The sequence below is a fragment of the Castanea sativa genome, chromosome 2 (genome assembly GCF_040712315.1).
Source record: "Castanea sativa cultivar Marrone di Chiusa Pesio chromosome 2, ASM4071231v1".
Lineage (NCBI taxonomy): Eukaryota > Viridiplantae > Streptophyta > Magnoliopsida > Fagales > Fagaceae > Castanea > Castanea sativa.
In genome coordinates, this window is record NC_134014.1 from 4,746,702 (window position 1) to 4,764,138 (window position 17,437).

At 37.6% G+C, this 17,437-nt stretch overlaps 3 protein-coding genes across 3 annotated transcripts; all 3 read right to left on the reverse strand.

The window, feature by feature from the left end:
• Positions 1 to 480: 480 nt before the first annotated feature.
• Positions 481 to 1,319, reverse strand: LOC142624465 (uncharacterized). The gene has a single exon (XM_075798034.1). It carries the CDS (start codon positions 1,268 to 1,270, stop codon positions 767 to 769), a length of 504 nt encoding a protein of 167 aa, XP_075654149.1. The 5' UTR covers positions 1,271 to 1,319; the 3' UTR covers positions 481 to 766.
• Positions 1,320 to 2,852: 1,533 nt separating this feature from the next.
• LOC142625995 (uncharacterized) lies at positions 2,853 to 11,001 on the reverse strand. Its single transcript, XM_075799752.1, has 9 exons — positions 10,593 to 11,001; positions 9,726 to 9,787; positions 8,422 to 8,476; positions 8,002 to 8,100; positions 7,495 to 7,581; positions 5,412 to 5,528; positions 4,207 to 4,299; positions 3,824 to 3,854; positions 2,853 to 3,288 (listed from the first exon to the last, which is right to left on the reverse strand). Exons 1-9 carry the CDS (start codon positions 10,686 to 10,688, stop codon positions 3,104 to 3,106), a joined length of 825 nt encoding a protein of 274 aa, XP_075655867.1. The 5' UTR covers positions 10,689 to 11,001; the 3' UTR covers positions 2,853 to 3,103.
• Positions 11,002 to 14,637: 3,636 nt separating this feature from the next.
• On the reverse strand, positions 14,638 to 16,294 carry LOC142624778 (uncharacterized). The gene is made up of 3 exons (XM_075798530.1): positions 16,018 to 16,294; positions 15,019 to 15,812; positions 14,638 to 14,913 (listed from the first exon to the last, which is right to left on the reverse strand). The coding sequence occupies exons 1-3, from the start codon at positions 16,292 to 16,294 to the stop codon at positions 14,638 to 14,640; spliced, it is 1,347 nt and encodes a 448-aa protein (XP_075654645.1).
• Positions 16,295 to 17,437: the final 1,143 nt, after the last annotated feature.

Here is a 17,437-nt window from a genome sequence, read left to right on the forward strand (position 1 = left end):
TACAGCTCTCACCTCCATTATTTCATTAAGCAAAGACTCACAGAAATAACTCCAAGTTCAAACTATGGTGTGCCTATCATGGAATTTCCAGTGGAAATCACAGTGCATTGAATCCATTCATAAACTAGTGGTTTATAGGCCTCATGTGATCCATGACTTTTTGTGTTTTAGTCTCTTAGGTAATACCTTGAAGCCACCTCAAGATATTTCTCCCTATAAATTATCCAATGCGTGTGATGGGATGGTAGGCTTACACTCACTTGAAAATTAGGCAAGTTCTCTACCTGGACGCCTATGTTAGCAACATACGTACATAAGTTGAAGAAATTTTTTGATAAATGTGCATTACAGACCTAAAAATCTTCTTCTTCTTTAAATTATAGTATACATTTTCATTCTCTACGTGCCAGAAAGATCCCAGCATATACTAGCCAAATACAGTCTCACATAAACTTATAAGTACTGCCTTTGCAAGATCCATTCACCAAAAGAGCAAGAAGGAACATTTTTAATTTTTGGGACTAAACTGAATTGGTAATAAAACCAGATCCAACATCTGCACTATTTCATTCTGCAGAATACTTTGGTACATACAATAATATGACTGTACCATCTGAGTCCTTTAAAATACATTCACAAAGCAAGAAGCAAAAGAAGATCCAAAGGAAAAGAGAAAAAACAACAAAGAGCAAAGAAAACAGGCTCTACTGTCATTACCAACACATATCACTCAGACCTGCCATTAGTTGAGACTTGGAGAGAATATTTAGCAAATATCTGGCCTAGCTTTCTTGCGCACAGATATGCAGCCTCTCTGATGGTCCCTAAAGACTCTGATCTCAGAGTAGTCTCTCAGGTCATCAAGACTAATATACTGTTGCTTGACCATCCTTAAGGAGTCACCACCAGTGTCATTTATCCAAACATAAGGGTGGCATGTCTCATCATAGTAATACAGCAAACTCTTCATTCCCCCATTACTTATGCCACTCTTACCAGGCATATAAGCTTTGTATATGCTCTTGCATTTCAGTCTCTTAGAAAAGCCTGGCTTCAAAGTATGAACCTTCTTCAATATTGATCCCACCCTTATTTGCAATTCCACAGGCCGGTCACTTAGGTTCCAGATCCTTGTGCCAAATCCTGAGGCTTGAGTGTGGTCACGGCATCCATCAAAGCAACCACCAAATGGAAAAATGCTGAATCCTGGCATTTTTCCACCGAAGGGCTTGGTTTTTTTGGCTACCTTTAACTTAGGAGCAACATGCATTTTTGTGTAACACTCACTAATTATAGCTTATATATAATAAGGTATGGACCCCATAAAGTTCAGTCATCAGTGTGTGCACCATTATTAATATACCAATGGCTGAGATTTTCAGGCTGTGGCCCATCCAAGAGGCAGTCACTATGTTTGTGGTTCTGATCATATTAGGCTAGATAAAGATGATACATGGGAGTTGTACCATATAAAGTTTGGAATATTGTTAGCCCTTTCACTAAGAAATGGTAGGGTCCCAAACCCCCCGAAATTGCACACAAGAAGACAGTGAGAAAGGTAACTTGTAGGAACAAAATTTTAAAAAAAGAAAAAATGACAGAGAATGGCTTTTCCATTGTTTCTTTGGAAAGGAAAAAGCAACAAAAACTAATACCATTTACTTTGCAATTCAAAGGTTCATGATGAGACACTATATGATGTTGCTTCACCTTTCATCATTAGGGTGACTTTTGATTTACTCCAATTCCAAGTTTCAAACAGACGACTTTTCTTCCCCAGAAAAATTGCTCCAGCATTTAAGTGCTTGCATTTTGTACCGCACCATCCACCATCTGGTCGGTGAGCCACTGTCACCAAGTTCATAATTGGACCACCAAAATCCAGATGAATGATGAACATGTTGCCATGGTTGTTGAATGTTGATGATAGTAGCATGCATCCAAGGATGCAACCTTGTGACAGTAACTTGAAAAGCTTGTGACACAAAACATGTACTGAATGTTATATAATAATAAAAAAAAGGTATGGATTTTGGTCAACACACGGTCTACCAAGTGGTGCCTTTTGTTATCCCTAAACATTCAATACTTCCAATCATACCTACTCTAAATCCATCCATTAACTCCTATTGTTTGTTACAAGAAATACAACACTTCACACTAACTAAACTTAGAATCCACCAAAGGTTAAATTTTCAGGCTGTCTACTTCACCGCCCTCCAACATCATTACAAACCAGCTCATATCCAACAGTAGCATTAATTCAGCACGAAATTTCCGATCCATTGGTAAGCAAAAGTAATTCAATAACTTGGTAATCAATCTACGAAAGTGACAACTGACAAGACTCCCATGAATAATTGTAGATGAGTAAATATGAGTTCACAAATGAGTATTTGTATAAGGACTTTTAATCCAGAATAGTGTTCTGATAAAACAGAAGGTTGCTACCCATTTTAAATTTGGATGTGCTTAATGATCCAAACCAATCATTACGAATATCGCGCAAGATCATACCCAAAAACCCAACAAGAATCATGTCAAGCCTCACTAATTAAGCACGAGATATCATATTGTTTGCTTAATCTTATTACTTAAATCTTTATTTAGAAATTTGAAATTCTACTCATTTTTATAGATATATGACGAAAAATAAAACATTGTGGGGAAATAGATATTATTTCCCATAATGACCAAATACAGAACCTGCTCCTTTCACGTGGACTGACCAAAGCAATATGTTCTGCTATTGACAAATGCACGGTTGGATTAATGTTATAGGTACTTTTGAGAGAGTGTGAATTATCAAAACAAAGAGAGAGAGAGACCTTTATCAAAACAAAGCTAAATACCAAATAAAATTCAAAGTTCAAATCAATACTTTAATTAATTCCTTCGACCTTTATTTTCCAATTTCAGACATGAGCTACACTTGAGTTATAGTACATTCTTAATTTTAAAATCGGCCATTTCTGTTGAAACTAAATTACTAAGAGAAGGGACTATACAGATCATGGATCAAAAGCTCCAAATGCTGCAAATAATAAAACAGACATGGCCTTATAAAAGAAGGTAGGGGAAGAATTTACATAGAACATTAATTTCATTTTTCATGATTGTCTTCGGCCGGGTCTATCTTGATTATGAGGGGCTGGTTGAGATCTACGGGTGGTTCAGCTACGATGGGTAGCTGTGGTGATGCTAAAACGCCGTCAATATCCTCATTTTCAGCCAAAGCTTTTTCCAAAGCAGCCTTTGCAACTTTAGTAACACAAACCATCAAAACCACTGCAGACAAGCCATAAATAAATAAATAAGACTTAAAGAAGTGGGAAGATTCAAATACTAGTTTTTTTTTTTCTTTTTCTTTTTTTCCTTTTTCTTTGAAAAAATAAAAACCAACAACAATATGTGCACATGTGGCCCACCAGCCTCGCGTTCCCCACAACTCATGTGTGGTGGACCTTGTTGTGTGACATGTTTCAGGCATTCACCAACACGACTAACTCCTTCGCTTCTCTTCTCCCCCCCAACCACCCCTCCCCTCTCCTCCCTCCTCCCTCTTACCAGAATATTCATTTGTGATGTCACTTTGAATGTTTATAGATTGTTCCAGTAATGTACACTTCATATTTCTCATGCTAGTCCCTTGAAAGCTGAAACCCTCTTAAGTATCATAGTTACTACAAACATAAGTTGATGATTTTATTTGGATTGTTACATGTACTGACAAGTGTAAAGGTGGGGCTTTTTCATAGACATTGTAAATAAGAAGGTATCCCTGGCATGTGCATATGCATGAGTTTTGAAGATTGCAACTTACCAGAGACTGCAAGGCCCAATATGATAAATGCCTGCATCCATAGTATAAAGAAATAAAGAATGAACATGTATCAGAATAGGCTATAAGAAATTATAAATAAATAAAAGAGAGAGAAAGCGCGCATCATCATTTCCTAAATCTCACTTAAGACATAAAATCTGCTCTGCAAGAACCTTTTATTTTTTGATAGGTGCTCTGCAAGAACCTTTCATGCCCTTTATGAACATATATACCTCTGTGAATTGCCAGTAGGCAATCAGATGGGCTATGGTTCTAGTTTCAGTAGCCATGTGCTGGGCTGGATAAAAACTTAACATGCCTAAATTGGGAATAAAAGGGGGCAGGGGGAGGGGAGAGAGAAAGAAAAATGTCAAGTCTCTTACCAAACGAGTCTTTGAAAACTCACTCCATCCATGTGTTACATCAGAAAGATCCTTGAGAGTTGTTCCAACATAAACTAATGCAAGTGTTATTGGCTGCAACAGAAACCATATCGAACACATCAACAAACCATTTAAACTGGATAGTATACTTCATAACTTCAATATCAGGACATACAAACTCTCTTCCATGTATGCATGTCTCAATTGTTAAACTTAGACAAGTATTTATATTTACTTAAATTTACAGGCCTTCGAAAAACTAAGATTCAATAAAAAAATACTTAGTTGTCCTAGATGACCATATACATTAAATAAAATAAACAAATTAGTTGATTGAGACACAAGAAAAATTGCATATGCATCACTTAGCTGATTGACATATTGCATGCATTTGCAGCACCCCTCAAACAAGGCAGCTTTAACTCTTTTTGAATTGTCCACATGCCAAATATCATCCCCATCCATTTGATTCAAATATTATGTGCCCAAATAATTTTATACTACATTGTTATTTGATAAGTAAAATAACATTTCATTAAAGAGAAAAGAGGGGCATAGCCTGAGTGCACAGGAAGTATACAATGAGATACCCTAAAAGAAAGAAAAGAGAGCTACAAGGCTAATATCTATAATAGTGTTGCATGATCACTACAGTTACATAGTAGAGAAGCACGCCCAGCACACCAGGATTAAAAGTAGCATTGCATGATTCAGTTGTGTGACCCGGAGGACAATCAATGGAGATGACTGCATTGCCTCAATAACAAAGCTTTCTCCACACACACACACAAACACAAACAAAAAAAGGAATAGAATAAAAGGCGGCAGTGCCACCCTCTGCCCAACCAAATTTCTGTACTTCACAAAGTTGGCATGTTGGCCCATAAAAAAATTTATCCCCCCATCGCCAAAATATATCCATACACTCCCTTGTGGTATATATTAAACTAAAGGATGACTCTTTTTAGGGGTAAGTTAACACATGCACCCAATGGGGTCTTAAAAACTGCAACCTCATGCTCCATCCCATTATTATGGGAGAAGAAGGTGCCAGTTGAGCTATATTAAACAAAAAGATAACAAATAATAACAGATCTACTTTATATTCAAAATTTCTGATGACCATAAAGCATGTTTAACAAATAAAGATCATTCGGCTAATCACTGAAAAATGAGAAGTAAAATTTCAATTGCAAAAAAGATACCATCATTCCCAACCAGGAAGCCAGCATGTATTCCCCTAGTGGAACGGGAGTCACAGACAGGAGGTAATTCAACATGTTAAATGGCAGTAAGGGAACAAGCCGAAGCAGCAAAACAATCTGCAGAGTGAGGAAAGATGATTTTGAACAAAACAGTAGTGCATTTACAATAAATTACAAAACAAGGCAGCAACTCTAGAGATGAGTTATTTTAAGCCAAAGTTACTTACCATAACAACAAAGCATTATTCTCAAAAGAAAAAACAATGGGTTAATCCCACATTAAAAAATGAGTGTAAGTTAAAAAGATTTAAAAACTGTGCTGTTTATCAAGAGTTAGGCCATTTTGGATATATATTACTGTTAATTTCTTTAAGACCTTCTCCCTTCTCCCTATGTGTGTGTTAAAAATACTTCGTATTCTTTTTAATAAAAAAAAGGCATTAGGCATCCTTTTATAAAACTTTTCAAAATGTATGAATTGACAGTAATTCTTATATTCTGACCCCCCCCCCCCCTTTCTTTTTGGAAATAAGGGTGTGGTTTCATATCTTAACCTATGTTCAATCACTATTTCCTAAAGTTCCATAATGCGTCTGATGAGTTTAATTTCATGATAATTTGTACAGTTTTGATCATCCCCCTTGTTCTTGTAAATAGGTTTTAAAGTACTTCTCCTCACTTACTAGGCATTTTGTTAATTGCACTTAAGATTTTATTGAAAATGTTTGTCAACCAACATACACCAACGTCACCCAAGCACTATTTCCTAAAGTTCCATAATTTGTCTGATAAGTTTAATTTCGTGATAATTTGTACAGTTTTGATCATCCCCTTGTTCTTGTAAATAGGTATTAAAGTACTTTTTCCTCCACTTTCTAGGCATTTTGTTAATTGCACTTAAGATTTTATTGAAAATGTTTGTCAACCAACATACACCAACGTCACCCAAGCACTTCCAAACCTCAATGGGGATTTCATCTGGTACCATAGCTTTTTCCCATCCTTTAGCTTGGTCTTCCTAATTCATCAAACAAATCTATGATTTCTATCCCCCATTGGGCTACCCATATTGCTCCAATCTTTCATGCCTTTTATATAGTTTCCATTGAAATAACTTTTTCATCTCTCTTTAATATGCTCTACTTTTACTAAGACTCTTTGCTCTTCATCTTCAATGCACCAAACACCATTCAAGTCTCTTGGTTTCATTTCCCTCGTCTTAGCAAGTTTATAAATATTCTTTTCTCCCTCCTCCATCCCCAACTTGCTATATAATTTATCATGAGACTTACATTTATTGGACAACCTTTTTAGCCTCCCTCTTTCGCCACATTATAATTTTTATAAGCAACATTGTCTCTACATCTAGGTAGGCTTCTATAACTATCTCCTTCTTTAATCTAATTGCTGCCTGAACCTCCATATTCCGTCACCAAGTCTCCTTAGTTGATCGCCTACATTCTTCTGATGCTCCAAGTATGTCTTTAGCCACTTTTTTAATACAACTAGCCATTTCATTCCACATCTAATCAACATCTTCGCCTAAATTCCAATTGCCTTCTTTTGTCATTTTATCTTTAAATACATTTTTGATTCTCTCCCTTAAAACCCCACCACCTAATCATTGAGTTTATTAGTCTAATACGTCTTCTTTTCCATCTTCCAATACAAATATCTAGTACCACCACCCTATGTTGCATGGCTACGCTCCCTCCAGGTATCACCTTACAACCTTTACAACACCTACTATCCAATTTTCCAACATGATCATTCATGTCTCCTCCAATAAAAATCTTTTCCCAATTTGGTAACCCTTGAATCAATTTATCCATGTACTCTCAAAGCTTTTGCTCAATGTATCCTTCCAATCCTATTTGAAGAGCATACGCACTAATTATGTTAATTTTTTCTTCTCCTAGGACAAGTATTATTAACATACCTTTATCCCTCATCCTCCTAAGTCCTAACCTCAACAACTTCTTTTTTATACATTTATCAATGATTATACTTATCTCACTTTTATTTTGTCTGTTTTCCTGTAGAAACAAAAATCAGTTCTAAGAGATATATGAACTTTACAAACCTTGAATCCAGAAGCATGAATTGCAATCGCAATTGACCGAAACTGTGGATAATCCTTCAACTTGGAAATAACAAATGATCTTCCAATCTGTGCAGGAATCAAGATAAAAATATTTACCCCATATGCATAAATATAAATCAAATAACTCCAAAATAAATTGTACAGCTGAAAAACAGAATAAAACACCACAAGGGGGAAAAAAAAAAGAAAAAAAAAAAACACCTGAACATTAGAGGAAAATAACAAAAAAATAGTTTGGTAAGATCCTTTCATGACCTTGATAGGTAAGTTACAAATGCCCCCAGTGGGTCTTGAACCCATGACCTCACTCTCCACCTAGAACTTATAAGGTGAGGAGGTGCCAGTTGAGTTAAAACTCATTAGGGATCTTATAATTTGAATTTGTAGTATTGACAAACAATATATGAAATTTTAATAAAACAACTGACCATTCAGTGGAACTAAAATACTAGCAAATATGTGCCACCTTAACAGTCAAAGACTTACTGTTCTTCCAAGAAGGAATGCAGCCCCTGCACCAACAGAGGCACCAATCGAGTCAGCCACAAAGCCCACGGGCAGCCCAAAAAGATAACCACCACCAAGCTGAAACATGGAGAGAATATCAGATAAGTCAGCACTCTTTTTGTTTTTTTGGGTGGGGGAGGGGAAGGGGGGTAGCTTAACTAATGCTTTTCACAATTAGAAAAATTCAGAAATGAACAGAAAATGACACAGGACTGCAAAGGGAAATGCTTGTGAGAAATATAAGTCGATACCATCATTTGCTATTTTTGAGCATATTCAATTTTTTTTAAAGAAATCGTAATGCTTCCAAAATTAACATAAAAATGAAAGAAAAGATACTGGTATCATTGAAGTTGGGTAAGGGTTTGCTAAAGCATTGCAATTGGGTATAATGCTTACAGTTAATACTGATGCTGGAACTGCCAAGACTGTCAGGGGAATGTATGCAACAGCCCTGCCAATTATCCAAAAGAGTAGAGTTAAAAGGTTAACAAAAATCAATGTTCAGCATTAAGTTATTCATTATTCAGAGAACCAGTTTCATGCTTGAGTAAGCAATCCACCATGCCTAAATATTTCCTGATTGAGTAAAAGGCTGAGAAATCAAGAAGATTTTGCATAAAAAATGTGCATATTTCCATTTCAAAATATCAGGTATTTCATAGAGATCTCGATGATAGGGTTCTTTTACTTCATGCCCTTTAAATTAATAACATAAATAACAGAGAATTCAAAGTTCTTTAATTTAGTTTAGAGAAATCAAGAAGCAAAATCGAAAATCAAAGAAACAAATGAGAAACCACTTATTAATATCCAGTCCGCATAAGACTTGAATTCCTAAACCTATTGAACTATGAACTCATCTGTGCTCAGACTTGTCAAGGAAACAAAATCATAAACTTAAACTTAACCATTAATCTTAATAACAAAAACGGCCAGTCTCTCAAAAAATTCCAATTAAGCAAAATAACTTTTTCATTCTATAGCACCATTTCCAATTGAAAGGGTTAGATTCGAGTCTGTCTTCTGAACATCCCTAACCAAATTAATCAATGACAAATAAATTAAATGAAGTTCGAAATCAGCATATATGTTCCAAATATAATATAGTTTTCCATAATCCCAGCATAAGAAAATCAGCAGGTTGGTTCAAGTTGGGTTCGATTAAGCAATCTAGTTCAAAATTGTTTTTTCATTAGTATTATAAGTGGTCAACTTCAGTTTGGATATCTATGTGATATAACAAGTAGATAATTTACGAACTCATTAATATCATTCACACATATATAGTATCTACTTTTTTTAAAGGGGGGAGGGGAAGCAAAATTGGTTAATCACAACTTTCAGAACATGTATTATCTACCATTTTTAAGCTGGCCAGATCAGCCTGTCAAACAGTCCATAAAACATAAAAATAGGATTAAAATTCTGCAAGCATATAGTTGCATACAACTATTAGGAAAAAATTTACAAAGAATATACTTTAGGCCAATAATTAATTGAACTCTTCAAACAGTCCTTCTAACATGTGTCATCTATAACAGGGATTCCCACTTAAGAGATGAGTACAATAAAAATGTGATTTGCAATTATATCAGAGTTAAGAACCTTATTCCCAAAGACAGGAGCCAAAATCAAGATTACCATTTGATGCAAAGTAGAATAGTGAATCACTAATCATTTGAAATTTGCAATTGACTTACAGCACAAGTGGACCCCAAGGTCCAAGATCCTGCTCAACCCATAATAAGAAGTTCTTCAGAATCTGCAGCAAGCAGATGATATGTAAACCTTTTACTTTCTCAAAAAATAATGTAAAGCTTTTATAATAAGAAAATATTTTCCAGAATGTTCAGGGTATAATGTTTATCAAGGAAGAGATCCACAGATGCTATAGAGTAGAAGAACACACACTGACATAAACATACTACTTTGTCAAATATGATATTAAATGCAAGACTGTAGACTGAGATTGCAGGCTCTGATATAGTTACATAGTACCAAAGCACTATCCTTTTCAGGAATCCAAATTATATCAAACTTAGAAACTGAAGCTAGCATAAGAATATGAACTAGGTTTTACGACCAAGCTGATATCTTTATCTGTAGACAGCATACCAAAGTGCTATACAATTTTTCATGATAGGAAAAGAACTCTTTTGCAATTAAAATCTCAAACTGAGCACAGCATTACATGCCTACTTCAAAGTAAATTCTACCCCCCATAAAATTGGGGTTTTTTTTTTAATCTTCTTTCTGTTCTAAATTTTGATTTGCAGTTATTCAGAAAATGAACATTCAGGGACAGAAGCATCAGCTCAGATTTCAATCCAATACCAGCAAATTGCTTACAAAGTCATAAAAACTCCCTTAATTGACCTGAAACCCCAACCTATCCTAACCCAAAATCCAAAAAATCACAAATGCTTCCACACAACAAATCTAAACAAAAATACCCACTAACCAATTTCACCAAATCTGACACAAACACAAGAAACCCATCTCAGGAAATGCACAAAAAATCCTCAAAACGCAAAAATGACAGGGACCCAGATGAATAAAAATTGTACCTTTTCAATGGGGAAAGTGAAACAAGCGGTGACCACCGCAGCGAGGAGGAGAAAGAGAAGTGTGATCCTGAGCGCTGAACCCCATGTGAACGCCATGAAAAGCCTGCGACGCCAAGGCCTACACTCTTCGTCGTCAACGCTGTAGTCGGAGATTGCTTGCTTCAGCGACAAGCGAGCCCTCAATCCTCCAAGGTTTGCCAGATTTTTCACCTTTTATTTGGTTTTGTTTGAGATTTTTTTGTTAACACTCAAAAAAAATAAAAAATAAAATGCACAGTCGATTTGGGTAATTTGGCTTTCCAAGTAACAACAACAATAATGCGAGGCCTCAAACAAAAACGTTTGTTCTGTCTCTCAGTCCTTGCGTCTCTGACTCAGATATATATATATACACACATCCGTTTGCATTGCGTGTGATCGTTTGTTGGGTTAGACTTAAACATGGAAACATGAAAAGTTTGCAATGGGCCCATAAGAGAGAAAGAGAGAGAGAGCACTGCTGTTTTTTCTTTGTACTTTTTTTTTCTAATTTATTTTTAGATCAAAATTAATAAAATTTAGTATTTTTTTTTTAGTTTATTTGTTTAGGTACAATTTTTAAAATTTTGATTTTTTTTTCTATGTATGAATATGATTAAACTTTTTTCCATAAAAAAAAGAAGAAGAAATGGTTATACTTTTAAAAACTTAAATTAGTAAAATACTAAATTAGGTGGTACCTAACATCTTTTTCTTTTTCTTTTTTTTTCTGTGTAATGAAAATTGATTCAAAATTTGATTGTGATCATTAGTATTAGTAGAGGCAAGTTGCTAAAATGCTAAATTTACCAACCAAATATAACAAAATGCTCCTGCATCAGTGGAGGGAAAGCCAATTTTTTTTGCTGTTAAGTTATAGTGCATAGTTATCTTTACGTGTGCATAAAAGCTCATATGTTAATATATGTGTGTGTGTGTATATATATATATATTATTTTATTGTGTTGGAGGTGTTGGTTGTTGGTTATTGTAGTGGATATTTTTTTTTTTGGGTAGAAAAAGATATTAAAATAAAACTAAGCAGCAAAAATAGATTCAAGACAAAGCCTGTTCACATACAAACCACGGCAATCAGCCTCAAAAATAGAAAAGGCGTCCACAGGTGGACAAGAAAAAACAGCAAAATCAACATCCATGGATGCGCCAAGCTTCGCCAGGTAGTCCATGCATCTATTCGCTTCTCTGTAGACATGTCTAAATCTTGACTGAGGGATCTGAGTAAGTATGCCTACAGTCATCCATGAGGGAGGAAATAATAGCATTAGGCTTATTCTAGTGAGTAAAGGCATCAACTATAGCTTTAGCATCCATTTCAATCATCACAGCTTGGACATGAGCTTGTAAACATAGAAAAAGGTCATCCCGAAGGGCCCACAACTAGGCTAGAAAGCTGTTTGCTGATCCAATCTTCTTAGCAAAGCCAATAACCCAGTTTCCTTCCTCATCTCTGATTACACCTCCTCCTCCTGCCAACCCACGACTTCCACATGATGATCCATCTGTATTAAGCTTCATCCATCCGGTATTAGGCTTCTCCTATTTAATACTTTTAAGATCATTCTTTTAGAAGCTGTGAAACTGCATGCACAGTGAGTATATTCAATAGCTCGGGCCATTATCTCCTTAGCGACATTTGCGCACTGAGATCTCTCTTTGAAGACAACTTGGTTTCTATTTTTCTAGATCAGCCAGATAGCGAATAAGAGCACTTGATGCCACTAGGGTTGCCCATCATTAGTCTTAGAACCAGCATTACAATTTGAGTAGAGCCAATCTTCTAAATTACCCGCAAAAAAGGATGGATCTGCTGGGGGTACACCGAGTTGCTGCCAAATGTTTTTAACCGAGGGGCAGACCCGCAGCGCATGAAGAATCGTTTCAACATCTGTCTGACAGAGAGGACAATTAGTATCCACTGACAACCCTCTTGTTGAGAGACAGTCTCTGACACCAATACTTTTGTGCATACACTTCCATACAAAAGTTTGGATTCTAGGCAAAGTTTTGAGTTTCCAAATCCATTTTCCCCTGAAGGGAATCTCAAGGTCAGAATCTAAAGACAATATATAAGCTAATTTCATATCAAAATCTCCTTTAAGGGAGAGCTTCCAGGCCAATTTATCTTCAAATCTAGCAACTAGAGGAATAGGGGTGGCTTGGATGACCCTTTTTATGCTGCTTGGTAATTCCATCTGGATTCTAGACCAATCCTACCCACCTAGTTGCCCAAATTCTTTCACCTTGATTTGAAAAGAATCATGGGTCAAAGGGCCTTGAATGGCTTGTCTTAGGGGGCCAAGAGTTTACCAATTGTCCTGCCAAAAATCCAGATTACTATCAAACCCAGGGATCCATCTAATACCCTTCTTGAATATATCCTCCCCTTTCTTCAAACCCTTCCAAACTTTGCCCATGAAGCATTTTTCTCAGTGTGAAATCTCCAATTCAACTTTGCCAGCAAAGCCGTATTCCTTCCTTTGGCCGTCTGGATTCCTAGCCCCCCATACTCTTTTGGTCTTGTTATCTTCCTCCAGCCCACCCAATGCATCTTTTTGCTATTTTCTAAAGACCCCTAAAGGAAATTCCTGTTAACTCTGTCAATCCCCTCCAGAACCTTCCTAGGAAGCATATTACATTGCATGACATAAGCTGGTATAGTTGAGGATGATGCTTGGATGAGCACTGCCCTCCTTGCCAAGGACAATAGGTTCGCCTTCCAACCAGCCAGCTTTTTCTTGACTTTATCCAAGACGAAGGTAAAGTCCTGGTTCGGTCCTCCACTGTGACTAATAGGAAAACCAAGATACTTGCCCAAACAATTGGTCGACTGAAACCCGAGGATATTGCACAAGTCCTCCTTGTTTTCTTAATCAATGTTTGAGGAAAAGAAGACTCTTGATTTGGCACCACTGATAGTTTAGCCTAAAACCTTGCAAAACATATCAAGCACCTCCTTAACAACCTCACAGTTTTCAGGAGTGGCCTTAGCAAAGAGAACTAAGTCATCGGAAAAAAAGAGGTGAGAGAATGAAGGTCCACTTCTAGAGGCTTTCACTGGTTTCCACAGCCGCGCTTCACATTTCTCTTGGATCAATTGGCTTAAAAAATCCATACACATGATGAAGATGTAGGGGGAAAGGGGGTCTCCTTGTCTTATCCCTCTTGTTGGCTCAAAGGGCTCCAAGCTTCCTCCGTTAAAGATAATGGATGTTGTAACCATAGTTATGCAACTCATAATAATCTCAATAAGAATATCTGGAAAATTAAATCTTTTCAACATGCTTCTAATGAAACTCCATTCAAGCTTATCATAAGCCTTATCTAAGTTGATCTTAAGGGCCATATAACCCGCTTTTCCTCTAGTTTTACCAATTGTGTGAACAATCTCTTGAACAATAATTGCATTATCCACCCCCTTTCTTCCGGGCACGAAAGCAACTTGATGAGGAGATATAATCTTATCTAAGAGAGGGTGAATTCTTCCAACCAACGCTTTAGAGATTATCTTATAGACAGTGTTATAAAGGCTAATAGGTTGATAGCTCCCAATGGACTCAGGACCTTGCACCTTTGGAATTAGAACAATGCTGATACTGTTTAAATAATCTAGAGCTTCTCTTTCCCTAAAAACCTTCTTCACCTCTTCTTTGACCGAATCACCAACAATGATCCAAAACCTCTGAAAGAACCCCGCATGCAGCCCATCTGGTCCCAGGGATTTAAAAGCCTTTAAGGACCATAGAGCAGTGGATATTTCTTCTTCAGTCACCATATGGCTGATACTGACACTCTCCTCCTCTGGAATCTTAGCTTGCCAGTGAGTATTGTAGTTAAAATCCCAAGAAGTCGACTCTTGGGATGTGGTGTATAGCGTATAGAAGCCCTCCCTGAAGTAATTCATCACTTCCCTTTCCTCCAAAATCCAATCACCCACTCCATTTTTAACTGAGGTAATCAAGTTCCGCTTCCTTCTAGTCAAAGCCGAAATGTGATAGAAGGATGTGTTTCAGTCTCCTAGAACCAGCCAGTTAATTCTAGATTTTAGAGCCCAAAGTTCAGATTCTTGACCACAAACAACATCCAACTCCTTAAGAAGCTGAGATTCCAGCTGAATCAGGGAAGGGGAGGGATTAGTAGCCATTACCCTTTGAATCCCATTAAGCCTAGCCATAATTCTCTTCTTTTTAGCATAAATATTTCTGAAGTGGTTCTTGTTCCAAGACCTAGCCTCCTTAACAAAAATTTTTATATTCTCCGGCAAATTTCCTGACAATTTCCATGCCTAATTATCCACCTTCAGAAAAGATGGCCCTGAAAGCCAAAAGCTTGGAAATCTAAAAGGCCTATTAAGATGGGTCATCCTACTAGGCCTTGTTTCAAGCAGCACCGGACAGTGATCGAAATGGCATCTCGTGAGATGGGTGATTCTAGCTTCTGGGTACAGGAGGCACCAGCTTGGGTTCATGAAAAATCGATCTATCCTCTCCTGGATGAAGTAGTTGGCTTCCCTCTTGTTGGTCCACGTATATCTTGGCCCATTAAAACCCAAGTCCACCATACTACACTTATCTAAACAATCCTTTAGGAGAAGGGACCTATTTATGCTCACTGGTCTACCCCCAAACTTATCTTTATCAACCAGAGTTTCGTTAAAATCCCTAGCTAACACCAACGATTTATTATGCATATCCGCTACTCTTGACAAATTATTCCATAAAACACATATTTCTGCACTTCTAGGACTGGCATATATAGTAGTAAATATCCAAGAAAAGTTAGAGGATCGTACCTTGACTTCAACATGAATTTTTTGCTCCGTGTTGGCAAGCTGCTCGACCTCTACCAAATCTGAATTCCATAAAAGCCATAACCCTCCAGTTAAGCCAATTGTCTTAGTGTGTATTGCACCGTCAAATGGGAGCCTGTTTGTAATCTCCCTAGCTCTATCTCCCCCAAGGCGGGTTTCCATGATTACCATGATACCAGGATTGTAGTTTCTAGCCAATTCCCTCACATGTTGCTGAAAATTGGGCTTCAACACCCCTCTACAATTCCAAACAATGATATTCATGATTAACTGAAGGATTGGGGTGGGGCACTTATCAAAAGGGGGCATCAGCTCCACCTCTATTCTTAAATTCCATCCTATCTTCGCTAACTCTTTCTTTGTCCACCCCTTCCCTGGACATAGAGTCAGGCAGAGCTTCAAAGCTCCTATAATCATCCCTCTTACTATTGAGTGAAAGCTGAACTGCAGGGTCGGCTTGAAAATTTGAATAAGCTTGGTTACAAGGCGAGGAAGAGACCCCCTCCTTACACTTTCTTCTATCATCTTACCTAATAATTTCCACGCCTCTACCAAATTCCTGTCGAACCAACCCAATACCTGCGTGGGTTTCGCTCTGATTACTGCAATCACCAGCTCCTGTATCACCACTACCCTTCCTCTGAGCTTGATGACCCACTTCGGATTGGGTTAGTGCTGCGAATTGGAATGGAGTGGAAGCCTCTCCTCTAGCGCCATCAGCGTTTTTCCAAGACCAAACTTGAGAAATTACACTTGAAGGATAACAGTTAGAGTCTGCGGCTGTCTTAGAGTTAAATGAGGAAGCCCTATTCCTTGCAATGCCTTTTTTGCCCCTAACTGATGGACTAGTTCTCATGTTGGACTCTGTTATGTTAGTCCCAACAGCTACATATTGGTTTGCTGTGTGACCCACAAAACATGGCCCAGCCTAAACAAACTTCCCATTGGTCTTGACATCAACTCTTAAGAGGGTATTGGGATCTTTGACCCAGCCCATCTTGGAGGAGTTAAAACTAATCCCTTTCCCAACTTTATGTCTCAATGATTCCTTCACAGAACCAGTGGAGCCCTCCATCATTGTAGCACTCCTTGACACCCTTTGTCCTACCTTCCTACATGTCACAATCATCCACGGACTGTACGAGTCGTTGTCCGTATCCACTCCATTATCGTCTGATGTACCAGTACTTGAAATTGTACTATCTGTAACATGCGCTTCACGTGAGCTAATGGGTTGATTCTCATGCTCGCCGTTAGCCCCTTTCGCCGGCGAATTTGGATTACAGATTGTGTTCGAGCACACATCCTTCTTGTGCCCTATCCTACCACAAGAAAAACATAACTTTTGAATACCTTCATAAGTCACCGGCTACTTAAACCTGCCAATGAGAACCGTGTTGATGAGTGGTTTGTTCATGTCTATCTGTAGACATAGTCTAGCATACTTCCCTCTTGCTTCCATGGTAGTTTGAGAGTCTATTCGAAGAACCTTGCCAATAGAATCTCCAATCTGCTTGAGGACCTTTATTTCATAAAGCTCCATGGGAAGTGCATGAAGTCGAACCCACACCACTATAGAGGTGACATTGGCTGTTGTTGGTTTAAAAAATGGTTCCCACAGCTTGATTGATAGAAAATGTCCACCAATGAACCACAAGCCTTTTTCTAGGATAGAGTTTCAATCCTCTTTTAACGAGAAACGGACTGAGTAAAAATCATGTCCTAGTTCCACCAAATCAATCCTCCCAAAAGGTTTCCATAGAAGGTTAAGTTTGCTTTGGAGAAAACTAAAACCAACTGCCTTACCAAATAGCTTTATAATCAACGTGTTGGCCCAAGGTCCCCTTATTCGCAGTTTGGTTTCCCTGGAAAGTTTCACCGCCGCTAAGCCTTCTCGGAGCTCTAACACCTCATTGTCTGGCTCAGCTTCATCTTCCATGAGATCAGTGAAATCAAAAGCTTTTGCGAAAGCTCTTGGGATTTCTCCCACTAGCTTATC

Bases quoted from the DNA above. Each gene is read 5' to 3' on its own strand.
- LOC142624465 (XM_075798034.1), bottom strand. From the start codon at position 1,270: ATGCATGTTGCTCCTAAGTTAAAGGTAGCCAAAAAAACCAAGCCCTTC.
- LOC142625995 (XM_075799752.1), bottom strand. From the start codon at position 10,688: ATGGCGTTCACATGGGGTTCAGCGCTCAGGATCACACTTCTCTTTCTC. The intron at 8,101-8,421 runs GTAAGCATTATA...TCCATGTTTCAG, and splicing joins TTCCAGCATCAGTATTAACT to CTTGGTGGTGGTTATCTTTT. The intron at 5,529-7,494 runs GTTTGTAAAGTT...CTCACTCTGCAG, and splicing joins TTCATGCTTCTGGATTCAAG to ATTGTTTTGCTGCTTCGGCT.
- LOC142624778 (XM_075798530.1), bottom strand. From the start codon at position 16,294: ATGAGAACTAGTCCATCAGTTAGGGGCAAAAAAGGCATTGCAAGGAAT. The intron at 15,813-16,017 runs GTATTGGGTTGG...CTCTATGTCCAG, and splicing joins TCAGAGCGAAACCCACGCAG to GGAAGGGGTGGACAAAGAAA. The intron at 14,914-15,018 runs GTGCTGCTTGAA...GTGGATAATTAG, and splicing joins GCCATTTCGATCACTGTCCG to GCATGGAAATTGTCAGGAAA.